This window comes from Planococcus citri, chromosome 5 (genome assembly GCF_950023065.1).
Source record: "Planococcus citri chromosome 5, ihPlaCitr1.1, whole genome shotgun sequence".
Lineage (NCBI taxonomy): Eukaryota > Metazoa > Arthropoda > Insecta > Hemiptera > Pseudococcidae > Planococcus > Planococcus citri.
The window spans coordinates 29,114,891-29,140,437 of NC_088681.1; the positions used below are offsets into that span (position 1 = coordinate 29,114,891).

General features: G+C 31.6%; 1 protein-coding gene across 1 annotated transcript; it reads left to right on the plus strand.

The window, feature by feature from the left end:
* Positions 1-25,536, plus strand: CAH1 (carbonic anhydrase 1). Its single transcript, XM_065367367.1, has 7 exons — positions 1-283; positions 23,275-23,472; positions 24,043-24,161; positions 24,250-24,345; positions 24,572-24,689; positions 24,822-24,928; positions 25,199-25,536. The coding sequence occupies exons 1-7, from the start codon at positions 250-252 to the stop codon at positions 25,322-25,324; spliced, it is 798 nt and encodes a 265-aa protein (XP_065223439.1). The 5' UTR covers positions 1-249; the 3' UTR covers positions 25,325-25,536.
* Positions 25,537-25,547: the final 11 nt, after the last annotated feature.

A 25,547-nucleotide genomic window follows, 5' to 3' on the forward strand; every position in this document is an offset into this window, starting at 1 on the left:
TAATTTAGCGAATACGTTCATTTATAAATAATTTCAGCGTGTATTGATAGGAGGGGGTACATAACCATGTGCTTCGACAATTAGCAAACGTGATAACGCGACTCCCTCCTAAAAGAAATTTTATTTTTCCCAGTACATTTATATTGAGTCAGTACTATCATATTTGCCTTACTTCAGTATCGTACTTGTTCAAGTGATAACAAGAAATTTTTTATTACTTTACGTTAAAGTATTCTCAAATTGTTAAATATGGCCCAAGAATGGGGTTATGGTAAAGATAATGGTGAGTAAAATATTTTTCAAATTTTTTTTTCACACAATTTAAATTCGTGGTTAATTTGCGAAAATAATAAATAGGCTGCACCTGAACTCTGAGAGCACTCGTAAATAATACCTAATTCGCGATGTCTTTCCTATATCTAACAATGTTTTTTTTCTGACTTACTATACCTACTTCGATCAGAAACTGGCTTTGTATAGTTTTTTTACTTCCTTCGATTGATAATTAAATATTACGTAGGTATAAACACGAATCGACTTGATTATTTCGTCAAAAAAAAAATCACAAAACCGGATATTTCTTATTCACCAACATGTTACTTTCGCGATTCAAAGCTTTCGATTAATTTCAGTGATTGAACATGATCACAACATTGCTTACCAACCTAATACCTTGTACTTAGCTATTCCAACGTACCTATGTACGTTGAATTAAAAATCATCAGATCGAAACAAAATTTGGAAGAAATTATCAATTTGTTCTACTGTGATAATATTTACCTATAATTATTATTTTTTTCATCACTTCTCACCGTCAACAAAGCCAAATATATTTCCGAATTTCATTTTAAAAATTCAAAAAATTATTTCATACTGCTTTTGTGAAAAAAAAATCCCACGAAAATATTACCTATCGAGAGCAAACAGCTCTTTTGGCACGATATTTTCAATTAATATTAAGTAATTGAGCATATTTTCCTTGAGATCAGGGAAAAGATACTTCGTTTAGACATCAACTAATTACGCAAATGAGATTTCGATGACTAGGTAATTAAATTAAATTAACGTGAAAAAAAAAAACAATGAACAGGACCACACTGAGTGAGAACTTGAAGGCAGTTTACTTCTAAAAGCGTCCGAAATTGGGTTCAAGAGGCAAAAGTAGAAAAATATTTCATTTTATGTTGACGCGAGAAAATTGAATTTGAAGATTTTTTCCCCTTAAAATGCATTGCCACACTGGGTGCGAATTAGTGCAATAAAATCTCCGCATCTTCACTTCATCCCTGAATCGTTGAAATACTTGATTCGTTGAAGAACGATCTCCTTTAGAATTTTAGCTGAATTTAGTAACAAAAAAAAGTTTTTTTCACTTTTACGTATACCTAATCATGTTTTTGCTAATTTTTTCCTCATTTTTTGGTGTTTTTTGCCTTCCAGTATGAAGAATTTAACTCAAAAAAGCTGCCATCGGTATATTTTTTGATGTTGATAAATATTTGAATAACAAAAAAATGGAATCAAAAATTTGGGAAAGTTGGATACATTTACAAACTTTTTAAATAAAACGATTTTTAAAAAATGAGAAGATAATCGATGCAAAAAAATTTACTTAATGACTTTGAAATTTAAAAAAAATCTAGATTTTGGCAATTGAGGAAAAAACAGAAGAGGAAAGAAGCCCAAAATAATTAGCTCGAAACACCGATTCGTTTTGTAACCTTTGACTATGATTCTGTATGATTGAATTGAATTCCTTTATAGCCTTGATAGTAGTATTCTTCGTCTGTTTTCGTTTGTCTGAAAAAAAATAAATCACGTTTTTGACGTTTTGTTTGTGAATTTCATCATTCAATCGTAAGATCATTTAGATAAAGTTCTATGAAGAACATTAATTATTGTTGATTCTTTTCCATACAGCGACTTCCTCCCATCTCAGTACCTATTTTCAGAGATTGGTCGAAAGAATTCGTTTTGTAAGAATGACGATGAGCAAGTTGAAGTATAAAGAAAGGTCTATTTTTTCTTTCAAAAAAATCTGCGAGGAAAACAGAGAATTTTCAATTTTATAAAATTCATTCTAAACAAGCTTAATTTTTATCGGATTTGACGTGTTTTTTATTTTTTTAATTCTATGAAATTCTTGTTACTTATGCTCGGAAAATTTTTTTGATAACTTGAAGATATTTTCCAGCTGGGAGGAAATATTCAAGTTAATCAGTCCTAAAAACTCGATTCAGCAAACAAAATTTTTCAAAGTTTAGAAGGTACTCAAAAAAATGTAAAAAAAATGCCATAATGAAAAGTAGGGTTCAAGATTATTTACCTCCTTCAGTTTTGAAAATAGTTTACTCGTGCCAAACAACCTTTTTAATGGAAATTTTCAAAAGTGAAATAGCTGCACTGATTTAAAACAAGGAAAATTATTTTTTATTTTTTTTTCAAGTTGATTTTTTCAATTTTTTCATTTTAATTTGGCTTCTTTAATTTTTGATAATATTTTAATGTGAGAGCACTTTTTTTGCAGAAAATTTAATCTTCCACCAAAAAACAAAAAAAAGGTCTTTTGGATATTTAAACTTTCTTCAGAACTGAACAAGAAAGTCAAGCTGAAATTCAAAAAATGAAGAAATTCACTTACTCTACTTTTCATTTTGGTATTTTTTGAATTTTCTTGAATACCTTGCACCCCATCGAAGACAAGCAAAAAGTGAGAGATGAGCTTTTTTGCTGGAAATTAAATTTTCTATTGCATAACAGTTTCATTTTTTCAATTATCTCAAAATCTGATAGAGATTTTAGATGAGGTGTGTGCCAAAATGTCTCTCTGTTCCTTCAAGATCTCCATTATTGGTATTTTCAGTTTTGAGTAGGATACCTATTTTCAATTCTGTGCCATGAAAATTTTTTTCTCATCAAAATCTGACCTCTTGACACATTTTTCAAAAAAAATTGAATAAGGAGGGAGGGCGGATAGATACTCATTGTGAGCAGCAAATAAAATCGAAGTTTCAATGAATAAAAATCTGATTTGAATTCTGGAAATGCAATTTAAGAATTTGAAAATGCTATTCCAATAAAAAAAATTGCTTTGTAATTTTTTTGAATTTCTCATAGTCATAATAATATTATTTCATCTCAAAAAATCCTTCAATAAGGCCAATTCTCAAAACATATCTCAACATCAAAGCTCATATTTTCATAATAATCAAACCTATAAAACTAGGGGGAAAAAATTCCCAATCGAAAACATCTCATGTCAACTCGGTCACTCTCGCTCTCGATAGAATCAAATAGGTTATAAGAGCAAATTGAACCAACCTTTGTAAAAAAAATCCACTCGATAATTTCTTTACCAATTCCTTTAGGCAGATAATGGATAATTATCATTATGACGTAAGCATTGATAAGAGGTCTGGAATGTGTATTGTGTACCTGAGAGAATACGGATACCTGTAGTACAAGTAGTACGAGGTATATCAATATCTACCCCTTTTGAAAAACAAACATTTTCGATAGGTTTGACTTTAAAAAAAGCGCACAATAACCGGAAATCGAAACATTTTAGCGACCTTCACTCTTCACTCACTTGTTGTCCGAACAGCAAGCAAACCAAACGCACAGTGTAAAGTTATGAAGGAGGTGAAACAGCAGGAAATATAATGTTCTAGATTAGTACAGGAAACTCCACTTTAGAAATTGTATTCATTTTTACCGTTGTTTTCACACTACTGATCTTTTGTCGACACGTGCTCATGTTGTTGATGAGCTCTCTATACGTGTTGATTCCATTGGTAATTTGGAAAAAAAAGTTTAAAGGGACACGAAATACGTCCATTTGTAGGTACATATTCCTACCTACTTATAGTCTGTCTGCGTGTATTACCTTAATGATCAATTTAGCAAATGAAAAAATATTGAAATTCAATATCTGTGTGTCTATAGTGCGTCGATTCATTCATAATTTTTTATTCATTATTAAAAATATAATGTTAAGCCGGGGCATCGCGATCGTGTAAATTACTATAGGCTATAGAACAAGATACCGATCATAAACACGCGGTGTTAATTGATTAGAGAAGAATTCTAATAGGCAAATATCCAAATAAGGTTACCTTTATTAACTAGTTTCATCTTTAACGTGTTATAAAAACATTGTTTTTTTCACCATTCAATGGTGTAAGTGTAAACTGCGAAGTAATACACAATAGTAGATTATAACACATACCAATTGATGTGTGGGATTGTTGATTGGCAACTTGGATATAGATACGTGATAATAACTAGAATATTTACGTTTAAAGAACCTATTAACACAGCTGAATTTTTGTTTTTGTACAAAAGTCATCATTATGAAAAATTTTATTCATATTTCATTTGATCACAATGGCCAAAAATTTAGTGGGTGGTGAAGGGTTTGAAAATGAATAGGTACCTACCTAAATCAAAGGTTTTCTTCATTTTTGTGAATTTTTTTGAGCTGGAATGAATCAATAAATTGATAAGATAGCACCCATTTACTAAATTGCTGAAGAAATTAGAAAAATTAGGTACTGAAACTCGCAAAAAATCTTTAAAATATTGTTACCTATCCATAAGGAAAATATTCGAAACAACTCGAAGAAAAGTCATTGAAAATCACGAAAAAATGAATACCTAGGTATCTTACGTAAGGTGGCTAAAATTTTGCAAAAAATCATCAGAAAAATTGCTTAAAATTAGGTAACATAGGTCTACAGTTCTACACCTTTGGTACCGACTCAATCAGTAAAAATACTTGGGGGGGGGGGAATGGTTGAAAATCATAAGGATGCTTTATTAAATACTTAAGCACGAAGTTATATTCTTGCTGCAGTTATTTTTTATGATAATCTGGAAAAAATTACAGATAATTTGTTTCTCATTTTAGCGATATCATCAACTTTTCGACTTCGTTGTTTTTAACAATTTTTTCAAACCTATCAAGTTTTACTGATTTTCTGTCAATTTGTGAAGATTTTCGAGATAAACTTTTTTCAACTTTTGGAAAATGCTTTTATGGATATTTCTAGTAATTTTCTACATTCACTCAAATTAAACTATTTTTTCATGTGCGTGCAATTTTTCACAATCTGATGCAATTTCGATAAGGCAAAGCATTAAATTTTGATCCTGGATGCGAAATCTTGATCACCTTCTAACCTATATTTCGTGGAAAGTTTTGTGCTACGAGTATAAGGCTCAATAATATAGAAGATTTTCGAAATTTGGCACCGGTCCAGATCAAGATTTGGCACTTTTGCCTCAATCTTCTCATTTTTCCATCAGATATTTGTCAACGAATTGCTTATCTATTCAATTGGCTCAACATTCACAAAATTTAAAGATCGATGAACAATTTTTCAGATTTTTAAAAATGATCAGGTTATAGAGAAATGATAAAATCTTTCTCTCCTTTTCTCTTTTTTTTCTCTCTAATTGGTTGACACCATTTTTTTTCCCATTATAGGGAAATCTTTGAAATGAAAATTACCTTGAATGAAAAAATGTCTTGCGTGTTTTTTAAACCGAACCCTTTATCAAACTGATGTTTAGTTTAAAAATGAAAAAATTGATTGGATATACGACATTCTTCTCAAATTTAGTATCCCAAAAAACGATTTTTTTTTTACATTTTTGTGATGACTTTTGTTAAAAATTGCTGTTGTTTTATCCAATTTATTGGAACAATTGTCTGTTTTGAAGACTGTTTCATCTTTTATTTTTAAAAATTGCTGTTTTTTAAATCCAATTCGTTGGAACAGTTGCCTGTTTTGAGGACTGTTTCATCTTTTATTTTTGAATCTTATAACTTTCGTTCTATCACAATGATACTTTACCTGCCTGGGCATAAAGAGTATTGTTTGAAATTTATTAGTGATTTTAATAGGGCTTTTTGACACTGATTCCGAACAAAAAAGTGAAAAAATTCCATCACGTAAAATTTTCCCACAGAACAAACTTTTTGATTGAAATTTTTCTCCAATTTTTATTATTGACCGTAAAAATAGATTTTCTGAGCTGTCTAAACATGAAACATCACCAAAAAAAAACTGAAGAAAACAGTGGCGTAGCCAAGGGTGGCGAATGGGACAATTTCTCCCTTGAAAATGAAAATTAATTATGAAAAAATTACAAAAAATTGTGGTTTTTGCGCTTTAAACGATATTTTTTTGAAAAAATTTCACTCAATCATAATTTTGTCCCCACTTTTATAAAATACTCGGATAATAATGAAGAATTTTTCGAAATATCTCAAATTTCACTTTTGTATACCTATAGGTACCTACTTGGAAATCTGGTTTTGTCCTTGCCTTGAGAAAATCCTGACTATGCCACTGGATCACTGAAAAAAAAAATGAAATCGTATGGTGTAAAATTCACTATGAGACATTCTAGTATCAAAAAGCTGAATTTTTGTGTCAAGTTCCTCGAAGTTCAAAACCATAAGCCTATTTTTTGATTTGAAATTTTGTTTCCATTCAATTTTTCGTGAATCCCTTTTTCGTCTAGAAAAATAAAATTGTAAGCTGTGGAATTTTTCATATCCATAAATTAGTTTTTTGTTTTTAAAAAACCTTCGTTTTCAAGAAATTTTTGGCAGAAAATGAAAATTGAACTGTTGAACTAGGAACAGAAATATCTACTTAATGAAGTGAATTTCCCAGCAAAAAATGAGGGGCTTCGTGGAAAAGGAGCCTTGGTCTATTTTTTGGACTGATTTTTACAAGTTCAAATAGGCTAAACATTGTTTTCTATGAGCAAACATTTTCCAATTCGTTATTGTTGTTTTTTTTAAATGGAAGAACACTTCAATATCATTGAATATGGTGGAATTAATTTTAAAAATAATTTTAAATACGAGTATATTATTCAGAATTGTAAAAATCAGAAAAACAAAAAAAATTGACCAAGGCCCCTTTTCCATGGAACCCCTCAAATGTTTAATGAATTTTACTACTCGTAATAGGAAATTTCATCTCCTGCCATTTCAATTAGGTACATTTATTTTTTTCGTAGTCTAAACTAACGCTTGGTTGGTCTGAAAATTCATGCTTAAGATCAAAAACGACAAAAAAAAACGAGGAATTGTTAAATGCAATAGTCTGTCTGGTTGAATTTGTCTACCTAATTGGGGTTTTGAAGGGAAAATTCATCCCTTTCCCCTCTACTCCCAGAGTTCAATTTTTTGATCGTTCAACTTCTTTGCTCATTCTGCAATTTAATTTTGAGTTTTCACGCATTTTAAGACGATTTTGATGAAATGACTTTTAATTTTTCATCCTTAATACCTACATGTTCAGTGTAAAAAAATCTTTTATATTTTTCTTTTTATGTTGCCTATATAAGTAACTTTATTGGTGTGATATGCATCGTATTGTGCATGGATAAGTACCTACCTATATCAAATATCAAGTGCTAATACAAAAATTAAAAATTAGTGCGGCGTGCAAATTGTGATAAGAGTAGACGAATATAATGTTTTGTGATAATTATTACTGTTATTCTCGTCGGAAACGGGTTAAAATGATATGATTTTTTAACGAAAAGCAAATAGGTACCTATCTTATTATCATATTGTTGTTTTATATATCATACTACAGGGAAATAATTGTTTATCTCCGATGCGAACATTTTTTGCTGCATTATCAATTTTTATCATATCAGCGAAGATGTTTTCCTGCCGATGACTTTGTAAAGAACACGCTATTAAAAGTTGTTAGGTACTTGAATAATTCGAGCTGAAAATGTTCATTTTTATTAATTTTTTGTATCTTCGCAGTCAATTACCTAACTCTTAACCGATGACATGGTATGGGCTTAAATTTATCTGATTACCTACGTATACTTTTTTTTGGAGATTTCAAAGTTGAAAAAGTTTGATACCTAGTTGTGAATCGATGGGAGTTGGGTTAAAGTTAAAAAAATCTGACCGCTGTTATAATTAGGTACCCGGAAATTGTACATATTAATCTACAGGGTTATCAGTTTTTCATAATTTGAAAACATTATGTACCTAAACCTACATAATTTTCCCCTTACAACCGACTGTAAATGTACCTTATCTACGTAATATGTACACTTAATAGTCAATTGACGATTGGTTACGTGTATTTAAGGTACCTATACCTATACTTATGTTTTTATTTTGTATATGCATTCGCTGACGTCTTTATCATAGAATATCATTCATCTGTGACAAATATTACAAATTTTCAGCTAAATAATACGAATATAGATCGTCAAACGAGCAATTTAGATACACTTAGTCTTAATCTACTGGATCTGTGTACCTCTATGATTCGCCGATGTCCTTTTCTTATCATGGAACATCATTCATCTGTGATAAATGTAACAAATTTCAAGCGAAATAATACGAATAGGAATAGATCTTCAAACGAGCAAAATATATAGACCTACCTATACTCTTAATCTACTGGATTCATCTGCAGCCAGATCCAATTCGAATTCTACAAAACGATATCATCAGGCATCAGACTTAGCAAGTTATAACTTTGTCCATGGAAATGGAATCTTCTCAACGACTGAAATCTCTGCGCAGTATCTTCTTCTACCATAATTGCACGCGAAATCCGCATCATGCATATTAATTCAATTTCGGACTCGCTTATCAACCAGTCTGACTCTAAAATCAGAATTGTCTCTGTCGCAATAAATAACAGTAAACACGCATAAATATCTGCAGTTCGGTTCAACCTATTAATTTATGCGACCATAGCTATGAAACCAGTTTTGCAAACAATATGAGGAGTTCAAAAATAATTTAAAACATGCGAGAAAAATTTATGATTATATTACAGTACATTGAAAAAAAGTGCCGCAGATGGGCGCTGCTCGAAGGTTAAAACGTGAAATTTCCTTCAAGGTCAAGAACAAGTAGTATGTCTACGTATATAGAATTCAATTGAACTGATAATATTAAAAAATTCTGTAGCGAAAAGTAAATAAGTATAGTTTTTTATACATATTATACGTATAATCAGCACTTAGGAAATCAACTCATGCACCTATGGTTCTGCACAGTCAACGAGAGTAATTAATTATTTCGGATAGCCATTTAATATGATTTGCGAGACGACTTGTTGGACAGCGTGTGTCGATGTCGTGGTGATTCTACGTGCGAAGATTTGCAGAAAAAAAACGTACGACAAGATCTGCGCTATAATGCGTGTTTGTTTTAAAATTATTTATTTGAAGGCGCGATTTGAATAATTTATGAAATACGGTGTACCTAGTACCTACACGTAGGAATATTATGCTCAGATATTTACCTGTATGAAGTGTCTATGCAACGTACTTATGGATCATTATCATAAAAAAGAAATTAAAAATTGAAGATGTTCGTTGGATTTAAATGTTGAAAATTCACTGATTTAGACAGCCGAGAATTTACTCGTACTTATGCACAATTTTCGCATATTTACAGACTACTAATTCTTTGCCAATTGTCATTTGTATGCAAGAACATCGAATGTTTCTGTACATACGTTGCTTTAAAATTGGCACTAAGAAAGAACGAAACAGCAAAGTCAAAGTCAGTTCGATAAGGAAGTCGAGCTTTTATAATTCGGAAATCAAATCTGCCATTAACAGAAATTTTTTTACTTCGGATTCCGTGTTATCAGTGGGGTACGATCAAGCTAGTATTTTTCTGTATTGATTCAAACTATATGGTAATGGAAAAGTCTACCTACCTCACTGAATACCGGGTTGGTAGAAAAAAGCATAGCCGGGTAAAAGGGGTGAAATAGCCTTGTCCTCACTGCCTCACATTTTAAAATAAACCACTGGAATTTGTTCTTTATGGTCTAAAAACCCCTACGATAACATTTTTGGATCACTTCTTCGCCCTTGACCCCTCTAAAAAAGAGTGAAATTGCAAATTCTGTTTAAAATTTCCATCTTTGGCAGTTTCTTACTGAATTTTTTCAAACTTGCAGCGATGTTAGACACTACAAATAAGGATTATTTATAGAAAATTATGGAAATTTTTTCAAACTTAAATTCTTGGCAAAACGCACAATTTTAGATTTTCAACTTGGCATAATTTTTTTCAGAATTTTCTATGCGAATAGAAAGCTTAAAAATTGCAAAAAAAAACTGATTTTTTATACGATTTTTTCCACATTAATTGATCAATTTTGGTCAAAAAAAATTTCTCGCAATGTATCACAAAACGAAATTAAGCTACATCATTAAATTCAAATTTGGACAAAGTTGGTCGATTTCACTTGTTTCATAGGTTCCTGATATTTTTATTAATGAAAATTGAATCACGTAATTTTGGGAACCCCTGACTTGACCATCCATTATGGAGGGCCCATGCACCGTGCCTAAATTCAAATCGGGCTAACATCAACTCGAAATAAATCATATATTCGTATACTGCAATTTCAGAAAAAAACTGAAAATTTTCTATTTTTGCATGTACCTTTCTACTTACTCATTTTCATAAGTTTTTTCCCAATTTTGAAAAATGCAACTCATTAATGGGTAAAAAAACACCCACAAAGATTTTTAATTTCTATGAAATTGCGATTTCAGATGCAGGTAGGTACATACTTCGTGTTGATGTAGGTGGTCTAGAGATGAATAAAGATAATTTAACCAGGTGATTCACCCCAAAGAGCGATCAGTAGTTCCCAAAATTGAGCGATTCAATTTTTTAAATTCAAGTATAAAAATTGTCAAAGGCCCAAATTAGATTTGATGGTGTAGTTTGGAATCTTGTTTGATTGCGAGAAAAAATGTCTTTCGATCAGAATTGACGAGGGGGGAGGGGGGAATTCGTATGAAAAATAAATTTTGTATATTTTTAAGGTGTACCTAAAGTTCCTTTTTTTACATTTTCAAAAATTAAATTTTTCCAAATCTTGGCCCCGTTTTTTGAATGAAAAGACAAAATACTTATGTTGATATTATATTAACAGTGAATAGTTTACAAAAGTATTCACTTTCCTATTTTTTTCGAACTGGTTACCCTGCATTTTTGACATTGTCGAATTCTTGCTTGTTGCCAAAAACAGCAAAAAGTCTCAGTTTCTGCCAAAATTGCAAAAAAATGGTGTTTCTGGTCAAATAAATCACTAAAAGTTGTCTCTTGTTTGCAAAAAATACCAAATATCTCATCCCCCCTCCAAAAAATTACCAAATGTCTCATCCCCCCTCCAAAAAAAAATACCAAATGTCTCATCCCGGCCAAAAATTGACCAAAAGTCTTGCTTTGTTGCCAAAAATTGGTAAAAAGCCTTGTCTTTTTGCTTTAACTATCATCATGTCCTTTTTGCAAGCATTTTCTAAAACAAAAATTCACTTTTTTTACCAAAAAGGTGCAAAAAAATCATCACTTATTCTACAAAAATATCATCAACTATTTCGCCAGTAAATTCCAAAAAGGCTCGTTTTTTGTTCCGCCAAAAATTGACAAATATTTTTTTTTCCAAATTATCTACTTAAAAAAAAATTTTTACCTAAAAATGAAATTACTCACCTACTGAAAAATCTCACTTTTTTGCTAAAAATTGCTGAAAATTGTCTCTTTTTTGACAAAAATTCCAAAAAGTCTCATTTTTTCACAAAAATTGCTCAAAAGTCTCGCTTTTTTGCCGGAAAAAAAACTCTACCTCTTATCAAAATTATTGCCAAAATCTTGCTTTATTGTGTAAAATTTCTAAAACTTCGCACTTCTATGCCAAGAATTGTCAAAAAATCATGTTTTATTTCCAAAAGGTTGATGTCAAAAAGGTTCTGTTTTTTACTAAAGTTGTCAAAGTCTTAATCTAGTCTCATGGTCTAGATTTTAATTAAAATTAATATATATCTAGATGTTTATTTGTAGTTTTTTTTACGTTTTTAATTGAATTGTCCTGGATTTTTTAATGATTTTTTTCTACGTTGAAATGCATTGCTCAATACTCCTGCCCTATACCTAACCTTTGTGGTTACTTTTCTGGCCTCGTTTGATTGCTGATGTTACTTTTTTTTTTTTAGAAAAACTTGAATTTTAGCCCTGTATTTATGAAAAGCTAAAAATACGCGTTTTATTAAGAGAATATGACTGTTTGAAGAAATTTCCAAAAATAACTTTTGGTACACGTGTCTTAGATCTCCGCAAGTTTGAAAAAATTCGATTGGAAACTGCCAAATGATAGAAATTTTCAACAAAATTTGCAATTTCACCCCTTTTGGAGAGGTTAAGGGTAGAGAAGCGATCTAAAAATTTTGTCACGAGAGCTTTAGATCATAAAGGGAACAACTTCCACAAGCTAATTTTAAAATCTGAGGACAAGGTCATTTTACCTATTTTACCTAGCTATGATTCTTTATAGGTACCTACTGGGAGCACTTACCGCAATACTCTGCGAGTACCTCTTCCTACCTATAGGTATCTGTCGTTTCTCGCGTGACTTTAGCATAATCAAATGAATAATTTTTTCATTACTTAGCGTACAAACTTCGTCATACATACTATAAATGACAAATAAATTTTAACGCTGACAGAGCACCAGATAATACGACTCGTTTGCGGTTTTCAAAGAGTAGGTAGGTCTAGGTACTTCATGAAGTCGAATGTACGAGTATCGTGTATAGAAAATAATTCCTCGAAGCATTTATTAGCAGTAAAAATACGCATAAGATATGCTTAGAGAGCACAAAAACTCGAGCTGGAGGCGACTACATCAATATCTCTCACCTCGAGGTCAACAACCATAGCCAGAAGCTGCGATGTGATCACTTTCTTTTCACCTAGGCTATAAGACTACCGATCGGTATGCATATTCTTCGACGTCGTCACGTGCTATACCTACACAAGAACCTATTCGATCTGTTTGTTTGTCTATAGGTCATCGAGGTACACAAAGATTGAAATCACACACCTACGACATAAAAAATCATATTCTACTGTTCACTCGTCGTCATCAAAATACTGGTGTTATATTTCTTCGTATTGTATTATTGTTCATCGTACAAATAATACATATAGGTTCATAAAGAGTCGTATAAACAGAGGAAACACATTACGCGAACATTTTTTTATACGCGGATTTAACAACGTTAATTGAACCATTACCAATAAGATTAAAGGCTAATGGCCTAATGAGTTGGCCGCACGTTCGGACCGGAAAATCATTTGCATTGGGTTAATTGCACAGTCATAAAGATACCTACAACAGGTGTGTACCGTAGCTCAACCAACGTGTACCTATAGGTATTCATCTCTATTGCTGCAGTCTCTCTGTATCTCTATCAAGGTTAAAGAAACGTATTATCTATCTACCTATCTGTTTATCAACAAACATTTCTATGCCATTCAATTCGCCGGTATCAGCATCATGCTGCGTAATTTGTCACTTTCTATGGTTTAATTGAAAATATTTCATGCAATTTTGCGGTCTGCGAGAGATTATTGTTTTGTCTACGTAGTATTTAGTCGTAGGTATAGGTATCCATGTTGCTAAATGGATTATTCGAAATTTATGCATTATAAAATCAAAGTATGGTCATTGATTCTTTAAAATCGTGACCAAAACTTGGCAACGTCTCAACACTAAAAAATCTTTCCATTTAGAGGACTATTTAGCGTTAAACCACGTTTAACTGTTTACTATAGGTCGTGTGTAAATGAATAGAATTAGAAAAGTAGTTATTATAGGTGTAAAAGTGTTACTAGGCTATGATCTTTAAGGGAATACCTACCTAATCCGATTGGTGATGTTGTCTAAAATAAACTTCCGTTCATAGTACTTATAAGTACCTAAATTTGAATGTACGAATCGTGTTTTTTTTTACGTACCATTTGTGTTTCGTACCAGACTGTTTCGGTTTTCGTATAAATACCATCATTTTTTAAGCCTCGTAGGTAGATAGGTACCTGGTCAACTGTACCTACCTATTCGTAGAAATACGAGCACCATTTTAGAGTACGAGTATATTGTGTACATAAAGTTCGAATATGCATTTATCAGTTTGACTCGCGGTTGTATGTACCAATAGGTTAATATGTTTACTTATGGCTTTTTCTACTCCATGCCTCTATATATTGCCATTACAATCACAACGGTTTATTTTTTTTATCACTTCTTCACTTGATAATAGAATTGCACGTTTTGTAACACAATAAACAGTAATTACCACGTTACGACAAACAGAGAAGGCATAATTAAAATATTTTGGTAAATAACATCGCGTGTTTTGGTATCAATTTACCTAATTGAATTCTTCTTTTGTTAGGTACATATAGGTTATATAAAAGGCTGCATATTACGTGAAAATTTTTTTTCTCCCAGTGGAATCATTATTTTCGTAAATAATAATTGAACCAAGTGTTCAAATACCTACTTTATAGGTACAGGCATTTGATCGATGGCTCATAGGTAATGTTAGGTTAGCAGTAGGCATAATACGAGTACGAGTACGTCTCTATGTAAACTTTTTTACTGCGAAAGTTCAACGTCATTGTATCAATGTACCTATACTGTGATGGTATCTATGTAGAATAAAAGCCGTCTATTTCTAATAAATTGCCATAATTTTGCCTTAAAAGTATAGCTCGGTGAATGTAAAAATGAAGGAAAATGATTATCAAACGCGTTATAATATGTGTTTGATGGAACTTTATAGATTACTTAATCGATATAGTATGGTAAATGGACTCGAGTTTATGAGATTTTATCAAATTTTAGGAAAAAATAATATCATCTATGGAAAAGTGTAGATATGAGGTTGTTTATTCGATTCATATACTTGGCAGCAATTTTTTTTTGGATTTTATCTTTTCTAAGAAATACCCACCTATTGCTAAATTGGTTCATTTTGACTAGAAAAATGAGATGTTGAAAATTTCAAGTGAGCTATCTAGGCCATGGAAAGAGAGAAAATAGGGAATTTCGAGTTCTTTGATCAGTTTCATACCTTCTGTCACTTGAAACTGACTTCTTTGGCTAAAATTATTTCTTCATTGAGAGCATTGGGGATTTTGAACTTTTCAACCCCATGTAAATTTCAAAACTTTTTTGACAATTTCAATTCAACTGGATATATACTTTGACAGTTTTTTTAAAAATTCTCCGAACAGTTTGCAGTAATTTCGATAAAAAGCTATAAAATTTTTGATGGGGGGGGGGGGGGGAGGACGTAAGCAAAGATTACTACTGAGTGATTTACCAATTCCATCACGAAAATAGTACTTATCACCAATTCTAAACACATACCTATTCACCATACCTGGCAACACTGCTATCTTTTTTGGCCCTGAAGAGGTTGTTAGGGGGAGCTAGGATTCCCCGAATGGAGTCCAAAATTGAACATTTTAACCAAAAAATGGCTTGGTCGACTTTTTTATCCCCAAAAAGAACGAGAATTTATCAGTACCACATTGTGAAAATAGGTAACCCAAATTTGAGATTGAGACATAAGAATTTTTGACAGAAAAAAAAAAGTAAGAACTTCAATAGGTAATCAATATTTTAAATGCGAGGATCGTGGTTGAATCAGGACGAAGAGAGTCAAATGCCCCCAAAAATTTTGAAAATAATCAATATTTCAGTCATTATTGCTTACTCGTATTTTGTTTTAGTATTGAGATTGACTTTCTTAGACCCTGAAAACCAGAAACCTCACAATAAGCGAACAATTTTCAGATGTTATTAGTTCTTCATCTTCAAATTTATCATCACTTGAGACGCTGAGAGAAAATTTTTCGAAATCGAAACTTCCAAAATAATAATTCAGAGGGGGGGTCCTAAAATTTGTGTTCCATTATTGAAAAATAGAAAAAAAGACAAAAGCAGGACAATTTCTCAAATTTTATTCGAATGGAAGGGGGAGAGGTTCAATATTATTACTATCGATTTTTCTCACTTCTTATAAAAGCATTTTGATTTTTTTTTTCAGTTCAAAATTTTCAGATGTTTAGATCTATTTCCCAAAATTTATCACCACTTGATAGAAAATGTTTAGAAATTCGAATTTTCAAAATAAAGGAAGAATAAATGGGAAGTTTGAAAATGTTTGATTTAAAATATGAAAAACAAATCATTTTCCCAAAAATACCTCAATATTTTTCAGAACAGGGAGTCTCAAAATTTCTGTTCCACGATTAAAAAATAGAAAAGAGCGAGTACAAAGTCTCAAACAAACAGGACATCATGAAAAAAAGGGAAAAATAAGAATTTTCTGAAGAACATATTTTTCAAATATTTCAATCTTTGAGAATCAAATAATAATAAAATCGAAATAATATGCGCATAACATCACTAAGTACACATTTAAATGAACATTGTAGAGGCTTTCAGGGTATGGGGTACTATAAAGATGTATTGCGAAGGAAGGAAGATGAAGGGGATGAAATTCCTCAAAACACTTGGAGAATCAGTATTTCATTATTTTTAAAATGTTTTATCGCTGCATCATTTTTTCAGCATTTAAATCAGTTATTGTAAGGAAGTGAACCTCAGAGAATAATTTTTACCCCACGACGTGGCAGTGAGAGGAAGATACTTAGTACCTATGCCTCAAAAATCTAAAAAAGTGCGAATAATCATCGAAATCGAGGTTTTTTGGCATTAAAATAAATAATAATTCGGAAACGGTTAGAATATGAGAAAATGTTTCACCCTCCCCCCTTCTTCCGGCGAACCGTTCACGCCTATTTTTCACGCCTCAAATAAGTACGAATTTAGAAGACCTATGTACTTATTTATTTTAATTCGCAAAAATTAAAAGATTATTGAAGCAAACAAATTTTAGTAGTTTTTAAGAATTTTTTGATTGAAATACTAATTTAAGAGCACAATATAGGCACCTTATTCTTTTTTCTCCGTATTTCCCTCCTAATCCATCTCAAAACGTCTTACCTTATTAAACATATTAAAATTTTAAAAAATTGCTCAAATTTGGGAAATTTTGGCAACCTATTTTAAAAACTTCTGCAGCACATGAACCTCTCTCCTCAAAATTGACTTTCATGGGGTTGAAATTATTCCGCGATGATCACACTTCACACAAATTTTCAAGTTTTATGATCAAAAAGGTAATCTGAAGAAAACTAGATCATACCTAATTCACTTATTTTCTACGTATACTTATTTTCATGTCAAAGAAGTATTCTCGAAAAAAACGTTTTTGATGAAAAGTTTGGAGGGTGCGAGTAGGATAAAATCTATTTTTCGAGCTGAAATTTTCAGAATCTCATTTTTAGGTTAAATAAACCGATTTACATAAGGGTGAAGTCGCCTAAAACCGACCACTTTTTGTAAAACCGCCACCAATCGAAGACTATTCCACTTCAAAACGTGGTAAATGGCTTAAAATGTAGGTTGAACCTTCCCCTAACTCATATCAAAATTTTGGCCCAAATGAATAATCCTTAATATGTTTTTTGAATTTTTTTCCGAAACAACTCAAAAACAATTTTTCAAAATTTGGTATCCTAATCCCGACCACCTCCAAAAGTTAGGTACCCTAATTCCGACCACATTTGAAAGTGCAGCAACCAATAAAATACTATTTCACATGAAAATACAGTAAATGGCTTAAAAGATGGATTGAACCTTCCCCCAACTCATATTAAAATTTTGGGGTTATAGAATAATTCTTTATGGCTTTTTGGAATTTTCTTCTGAGGCACCTCAAAAATGACTGAATTTGGTACCCTAATCCCGACCACCCTGACTGAATTTACATGATCTTATGGGTGGTCGGGATTAGGAGACCCATATTGTTTTACACTTTTGTAAAAATTTTCTATACATACCTGTGATTGATTACAAAAATGGCAATACCATCAAAATCTCACTTTAATCACGATCACAAATCATATTTAACACCACAAAATTAGTTATAACAAGTTGAAAATTTTTGGTGATAAAAAATGGTGAAAAACAATTTTTTGATCATGGAATTTCTTCAAATTCAATTTATTTCGCGAGTTTTTGCTTTACAGTGGCCGGGAATGTCTCAAATTAATTGTCTGTGATAGAGGAACACGTGTATATCACTTTTCAATAGGTAGCGCTAATAACAGACGAGATATGCATGGTGGTCGGGATTAGGCACTGGGCGGAATAGGGGACTTTTACCCTTAATAAAAACTAAAGGCCATTCTACATATAACATCGATGTATAAGGTATAGGCTCTTTTTCAAAAGTATAAGAGCGGAGGGGGAAGAGAGCATAACTTTTATTCGTGCAAAAGTTGTCCCTTTTCTACTCATGTATCTACTTCCTTCATATTTCCAATGAATTTTTGAGTTGACAGCGTATAAATTGTCACAATTGAATATTACAAATGTCCATTTGAAAATGTTCATTAGCTGGTAATTAGTATAATTGCAAATAAATTAGCTATATAATTAACCCATAATTACTTTCTTCTGTATAGAGTGGTGAAAATTTAACGTAATTAATAAAATCTAATGAGGCATATTAATCGTCCGAACCGTATAGCGTAGATTCAAACTCAAAGTGAGCATAAATAAATTTGAATTGAAATGAAAAAATTAAAATACTAGGTACGAACTGCATCGAGACCTATTTTTCTACTTACCATAGGCAATAGACATATCCAATGTGCGTATAAATTAGATGTGATCTATCCATGTATACTTGAACTTACTGGTACTTACCTACATAATTTTTTCCATTTTGAATTTAATTCAGAATGACAGATGTCCACTCCAACTACGTATCTAATGAATTTAAATTTTTTGTTAAAATGTTCCCCACGTTATATGTAGCAGTAGGTATATAATGATGGGTACGCTTGTATGTATAGTAAAAAATGTTCCCATATGTTTTAAATTTTCAACATATTCTAGTTCATTAGCAGCACGATTAACATTATAAATGAAAAATTACAGCTTTTTAAAAATTCAGGCTTCGAATAAGCACCTCAAAACTTTCTTGAGGCGATAGCTGAACACTTTGAATGCATATCTATTTTTTGAAGTTAATGAAGTTGCACCTAAGGAATACTCTTCGAGTCGAGCATCTTGTGTTTGGCTTTTAGCCCAATAATCGTGGCAATTTATTTTTACGTGCGTTGTAATAAATTAGGCGGGCACTTTTTTCTTTTTTAATTTTTGAATTATGGTTCGAAAAACAAATATTCTAACGCGGATGAATAGTTTATTTGCTAAGTTGTTTCAAGACCGTGTGCATTTTTTTCTATTTGAGGCTGGGTTCCGAAGTTTGTCATTTTCTACATGATACATAACATATAAATCTTATACGAAGTAGATGATATTAATTCAAGGATATTTTCAAAAAATTGACTCGTTTGGTTTCAGACAAATTCAGATTGATATGTAAATTTGAGTTTTCATTTTTTTTTTCACGTTTACCTATTTCACAAACACCTTGGGAAAAGTTAAGGATACCAGAGAGGTTTGATTTTTCACGCCTTCTTTGTTATCTGTTCGTCAGACCCAGAGGAGCAAAAAAAAAATCATACGACAGTTGTTAATTAATATCTCTTCGCGTTTGTGCGGAAATTTGCGAATAGTGTTGATTAGTGTGGCAGATAGTGTTCTATATAAACAGATACTGCGGCGATACGTACAATATATATGCTGTTTTGTCATGCCCTTGAAATGATAAGCGGATAAATCGCTTTTATAATACGTACCGAGTACATGCAAATGTACAATATTAATATTAAAAATGGTGGGGATCGCAATACGTACAGTTGTGCATTTGTGTACACAATAGAGGTAACATATATCCCCATGATGTCTGACTATCACATATACAAAGCTTGTAAAAAAAATTGGAGTGTATTAGAATATGTAGTAGGTACATCTGTTTTGGTTCTTGCACACTACACTAATACCTACGTAGTATATGGGTACCTATGATTTTCACTTCGAAAAATGTTTTCCGTTTGGTTTTTCGTCGACTACGACCTTCCTGATTCAATACCTACATACGTGTTTGGTGACGAAGTAACTCACCTAAATCCAAAATAAATATAACTTTTTGAAGTCGAACTACTGAAGTATCAACGTACCTACCTACTTGCCTACTTGTCATAAAACAGTAATAAAACGTTAACTAAATCCAGAAGATTTTTGGCCAAGATATCAAAAACTGTGTTTCATTTTGATACTTTAGTAGGTACCTATTCACACAATCGCTAAATATTTAAAAAATTGATAGTTCACACTGTGGTCTTACATCTACTTCCTTATTTTACTACCGAATGCTATCAATTTCAATTTATTTCACATTACTTTAAATTGTCATTTTTAATTTTTTTGTTTTTAAACACAGTTGTTGGTAAAGAATAATTTTCAGGCGAACGAATTCGATATATGTAGAGATACAAATTCAAGACCAAATACATCAGTGTATGTATAATGGTAGAAAAGCATCTGCTATTCTGATTACGAAACTAGACTCTCTAATAAGCAATATTTAATCGTGGTGCAAACTAATGACCTGATGATTGCATCAATAAAGAAAATAAAAATAACGCGACAAAGTTAGTATAGAAACCTTATTCTTCAAATGAAACCATACTACTGTCGGACTATTTGATTGCGAAATTGAAAATGATGCTTGCAAAAGCAAATAGTCTGCTGTAAAACCATATGCCTATGGCTATAGGTAGTGAGATAACACATAAGTTTTCATTCTTGAGAAAAATTATCATGAATGAAACTAGGTTTCTATTTAAGGAGCAGACGATTTTGATTGATTCATTTTATTTTTTAAATCGGTCTGAATAATCACTCGATAAAAAGATTGCTTATCTGATGATTTTGAGTGTCTAATCAAGATTACAGTTTACGTTCATTTAGTAAGAATAAAAATCTCGTGAGCCAAAGTGCGTACTTTACCTTGTGCAAGTGTCTATGATAAAATTGAGAGTAGTATCTACGTTTCCTAAAAGTAATATTGTTCATTTTTGGATTTTTTTTTTTTTTTGATACACCTTTACCTACATAGAAAAGAAATATTTTGATGATATTGAACAGGTAATTTTATATAAAATTTTGTATTTTAATAATGGATTTATTGTACCATTCGCATACAGATTTCGGCTTAGCCGCCGCCACCTTTCAAAAGTCGGTGGCTTGCATTGGCTGAATAAAAACTATATGAAATCCTTTTTGCAAATTGAATCAAAAATTTTCAAAAGCTTTTGCCCTCGCTTCGCTTGAGCTTATTAACTCAAACTTTGGCGTTTTAAAATTACCAAGAGTACAAAAAATTGAAAAAATTGTCATCTCATGCACATCAAAAATAATTGTTGTTTTTTTTTTCTGAAAAATTGTGAATTTTCAATATCTTTCGCCCTTGCTTCGCTCGAGCGAATTTTACTCGTACTCATATGATTTCACAAACAGGTGTAGAATTCTCTAATAACTTTTTCTTTAAAATGTTGAAGATGTAAAAAAAATCAATTTCTCAAATCAAGATCATTCCAGAATTTTGTTTTACAATCCAAATTATAAATTTTTCAAAGCTTTTGCTCTCGCTTCGCTCGGGCTGATCTGAATTATCGCAATTAAAAATTATTATATGCCTGCTGATATCAGAAAATATTGATACATAGGCTGTTATTCAATGTACCACTACCTATGTTGAAAAGTACCTATCTACCTAGATCATAGGATGGTAAGATACACTTTTCACTTTGAAAAATATCAATCAAGTGAAATCAGCATAACCATAACCTATGTCTAGATGATAAAAAAGATTAGCTACCTTGTATTTTATTACATATGTACATTAGGTACTTACTACCTACTTGTAGTCTAAATATAACATACTACCAATTTATGAATTCATCTTTAGTTCAGTAGGTAATACACAGTACATGTCCATGTGTATTATGCAACAAGAAGAGATTAAAAATCACATATAAAATCTTACGAAATAATATGGAGAAAATTATAGGACTGAATATGGCGTCTATTTTTATGTCTTATCTGCTTTAATTAATGATACTAAATTACATAGTTGACAGAAAGGAATAATTAGCTTCCTAAAAAAAAAAAAAAAAAAAAAAAAACGCCAGTACCTACTAGTTGCGTGCAGATATGTTTTTCTTTCAAGTATTTTGTTGCAAATGAATAATTACGAGTATCTTGGTATGTGACTGACTGTATGTATCGTATACCCAGAGGCCTGGCTAGGATTATTCACGAAAGGGGATGGGGTGAGGAAAGTTAAAATGAGTTCTACTTCCGTGCATCTATGTCAGTATGTATACGTACTACATTCTACGTATTACAGAGGGGTACTCAGATGGTGCAAATTTTTTTCATTTTTGCGAAATGATTAGAAAAAAATTTGCATTAATGGTTAAGTAAATCTAAAATACTTTTTTTTTTTTTTTTTTTTTTTTTTTTTTTTTGAAATAAGTTGAGTACCTAATTTAGAATTTATTTTGAAAAAACTTGAATAAAAACGTAAATTGACCCAGTTACTGATCGATGTTCTGTAGGTTATGAAACTTTTTTACTACTAGGTTTTTCCTTTAACATCTCAAAAAATATCACCTTCGCATTAACGCATGTAATCATGTATTAATAATGATTCTTGAAAAAAAAGCTCATTTCCTCTTTCTAATTAGTACGGAGCAAATTTCAATCACTCAAAAGCTCTTCTCTTTTAAAATTTAACAGACAATTATAAAAAGAACTTCTCTATTGTGTATGTGTAATTGTGTACTCCATTCACTATAACATTGTACGATTACATTCAATCTATCTGAAATGTTTGAAGCTATCAACGCTCAATGTTTACCTGATAATCGTTGCTCCTTCAACTCGTAGAATCGGCAAATCTATTTACATTTGTGCAGTTTTAGCTGCCTCATAACAAGGCGAATCATTCAACGCTTCGAACGAAGCACCCGGTATACTTAATAGACTAGCACCAATGCACTTTATCCTAGATCCTACCTAAGTACCTATATCTAAAAAGTAAAAAACTACAATTTTATGATTTAAAAAAAAAAAAAAAAAAATTGTAAAAAATACCTACTTGTCACTTGATGGATACAAATACGAAAAAAATGATGAAGAGAGAGATACGAAATTTTAAAATATGCTTTGTAAAATATTCGTAATTTTCATACAATAGTGTTGCTTTCGTCATACAACTGTTTACTTTGTCGATAATAAATACAATTAGGCACTCGAGAAAATATACATGGCGCTTGTTTTGTCATTCTTTACTTATAATTATAAATTATTACCTATTTGTTTTATTTTTATTTTTCAGGACCTGAAACATGGCCACTCTTTTTCCCTGACGCAGCAGGTTCCCGTCAATCACCAGTAGACGTAGAAACATCAAAAGCAACTTCTGACGATTCGTTGAAAAATGAACCTTTGCGTTGGAAATTTGCACCGGAGAACTGCTTGAGTATAACAAACCCAGGGTACTGTTGGCGAATAGATGTTGACGGCGCTGGATCTGGTGAGTAAAAAAATACCGAAAGAAAACATGATCTTGGCAATGATCCCATTATCTTATACTGCAGTCGTTAGTCAATTCGAACTAAATACGTTTGTTGATATTTGAAAATTTTCAACTTTTGGATTCGCTGTGTGTATGTGAATAAGTGAACGTTGATGGCTTAATTTATCGAAAATATAAACAAGTCGAAGCGAAGAATGTTTAGTACTTATTTTTGGTTATTTCCTATATATGCTGTCAGCATGAGAGAGGACAAGGTTATTCTTTTCGTATTAAAAATTTGTGTGTAATAAGTATGTAAGTGATAGAAGAAAGTTGTATGTATTATACTGATAGATGATAATATGATCTATCGAACTAATAAAAAGTCGTGTATTGACGGATGCTGCAAGTTCTTAATGAAGATATTTACTCAAGTTATTTCACTATGCTCTTTCTCTGCCTATTATAGAGTTATACTTTGCCAAATTTATTATTATCTTGTCAACACATTGCCAAAAACTCGAGACTCCTTTTAACAACATCATTATGCAAAGCTTGAAAAAAATTCAAACTCGACTTTTATTTCAGATTTGAGCGGAGGACCTTTGAGTAACAAGTACAAGTTAGAACAGTTTCATTGCCACTGGGGATGTGATAATGGTGAAGGTTCCGAGCACACTGTCGATGGAAAAGCTTATGCTGGAGAGGTACAATCATACATCTTAGCTTACATATTTATAAATTCATTGATGCACATACATCTACGTTGCAACTCATGTTTGGTTTTCGTTTTAGCTTCACTTGGTTCATTGGAATTATTATAAATATCCTTCATTCAAAGAAGCTTGCTCAAAGCCCGATGGTTTAGCTGTGTTAGGTATTCTTCTTGAGGTAAGCAATTCTTTATTCTAATAAATAATGAAGATGATTTGAAAAAAATATATCAGAGATCAATAAACATCGTGATCTTTCTAAAAAAAAGGCAAATTTCAAAAAAATTCTAGTTTCAATTTCATTTTTTTTAAAAAGTATTTTATGTTGCCTACTTGAATCGACTAAGGCGCAGCTATCTACTGCCTAATTTAATCAAACCGATTTTAATCATGTTTTATGACAGGTAGGAGATGAAGATCATCCAGAAGTACAAAAGATTTGCGATCTAATCCCGAATATCATGTTCAAAGGACAATCGACAAAAATTACCACACCAATCGACCCTGAAAAGTTCATACCGGGTACGCAATGAAAAAACGAAACAAAAAAAACGAGCTATTTGAATTGCTTATTATACTTGTTGATTAGCCGTGTAGAAATTACTTTCAATGGATTCCAATTTATTAGTATTGTTTCGTTTATAATAATTACAGAAGATACCAGTTATTGGACCTATTTAGGTTCCTTGACAACGCCGCCTTGTTTAGAAAGTGTTATATGGATTTTATTCAAGACGCCCATTAAAATTTCTGAAAAACAGGTTTGACACATTTATTTATCGCTTATGTACGAGACTATTTTGTTTGGAAATTAGCATAGTTCATTTATGATTCGATAAAATAACGTGCAGTATTGATATTTCACCTTGGGAAACGATTTCGTGATAAATGCTGTCGCTATACGAGACGGAAAAATGCTCGAAAGATTAAAATTAGATGTCTTTGATACGTTCTATTCTAAAATTGCACATTTGTTGATATTAAACGTTTTATAAATCGTCTAACGGTAATTTTTATGTTTAAAATTTCAGTTGGATATTTTCCGTTCGTTGCGAGCTTGTCGGCCGGATGCTCAGACGGAGCAAATGATGTTGCAAAACTATCGTCCCCCAGTATCGCTTGGTAATCGTGTACTTCGTGAATGTGGTTCAAATTAGAACCCATTTCTAGTCAACTGTCAAAATTCTTCACGTATTCTACACCGTGTGATGTACATTTAAGATAGGCATCACTTTGGGGAAAACAAATCACCGCTGAAATTAACGGAAGTGTGAGTTTCATGCAACAGGGTACCTTTTAAGTTTTCAAATTAAATTTTTAAGTTTTTTTTCTCAAGTGTACAATAAAGTATTTTGTCTTTGCATTCTAATTAATTTGTAC

Coding starts and splice junctions, on each gene's coding strand:
- CAH1 (XM_065367367.1), top strand. CDS start 250: ATGGCCCAAGAATGGGGTTATGGTAAAGATAATG. Junction 24,690..24,821: donor CCCTGAAAAGTTCATACCGG/GTACGCAATGAA, acceptor TAATAATTACAG/AAGATACCAGTTATTGGACC. Junction 24,929..25,198: donor TTAAAATTTCTGAAAAACAG/GTTTGACACATT, acceptor TTAAAATTTCAG/TTGGATATTTTCCGTTCGTT.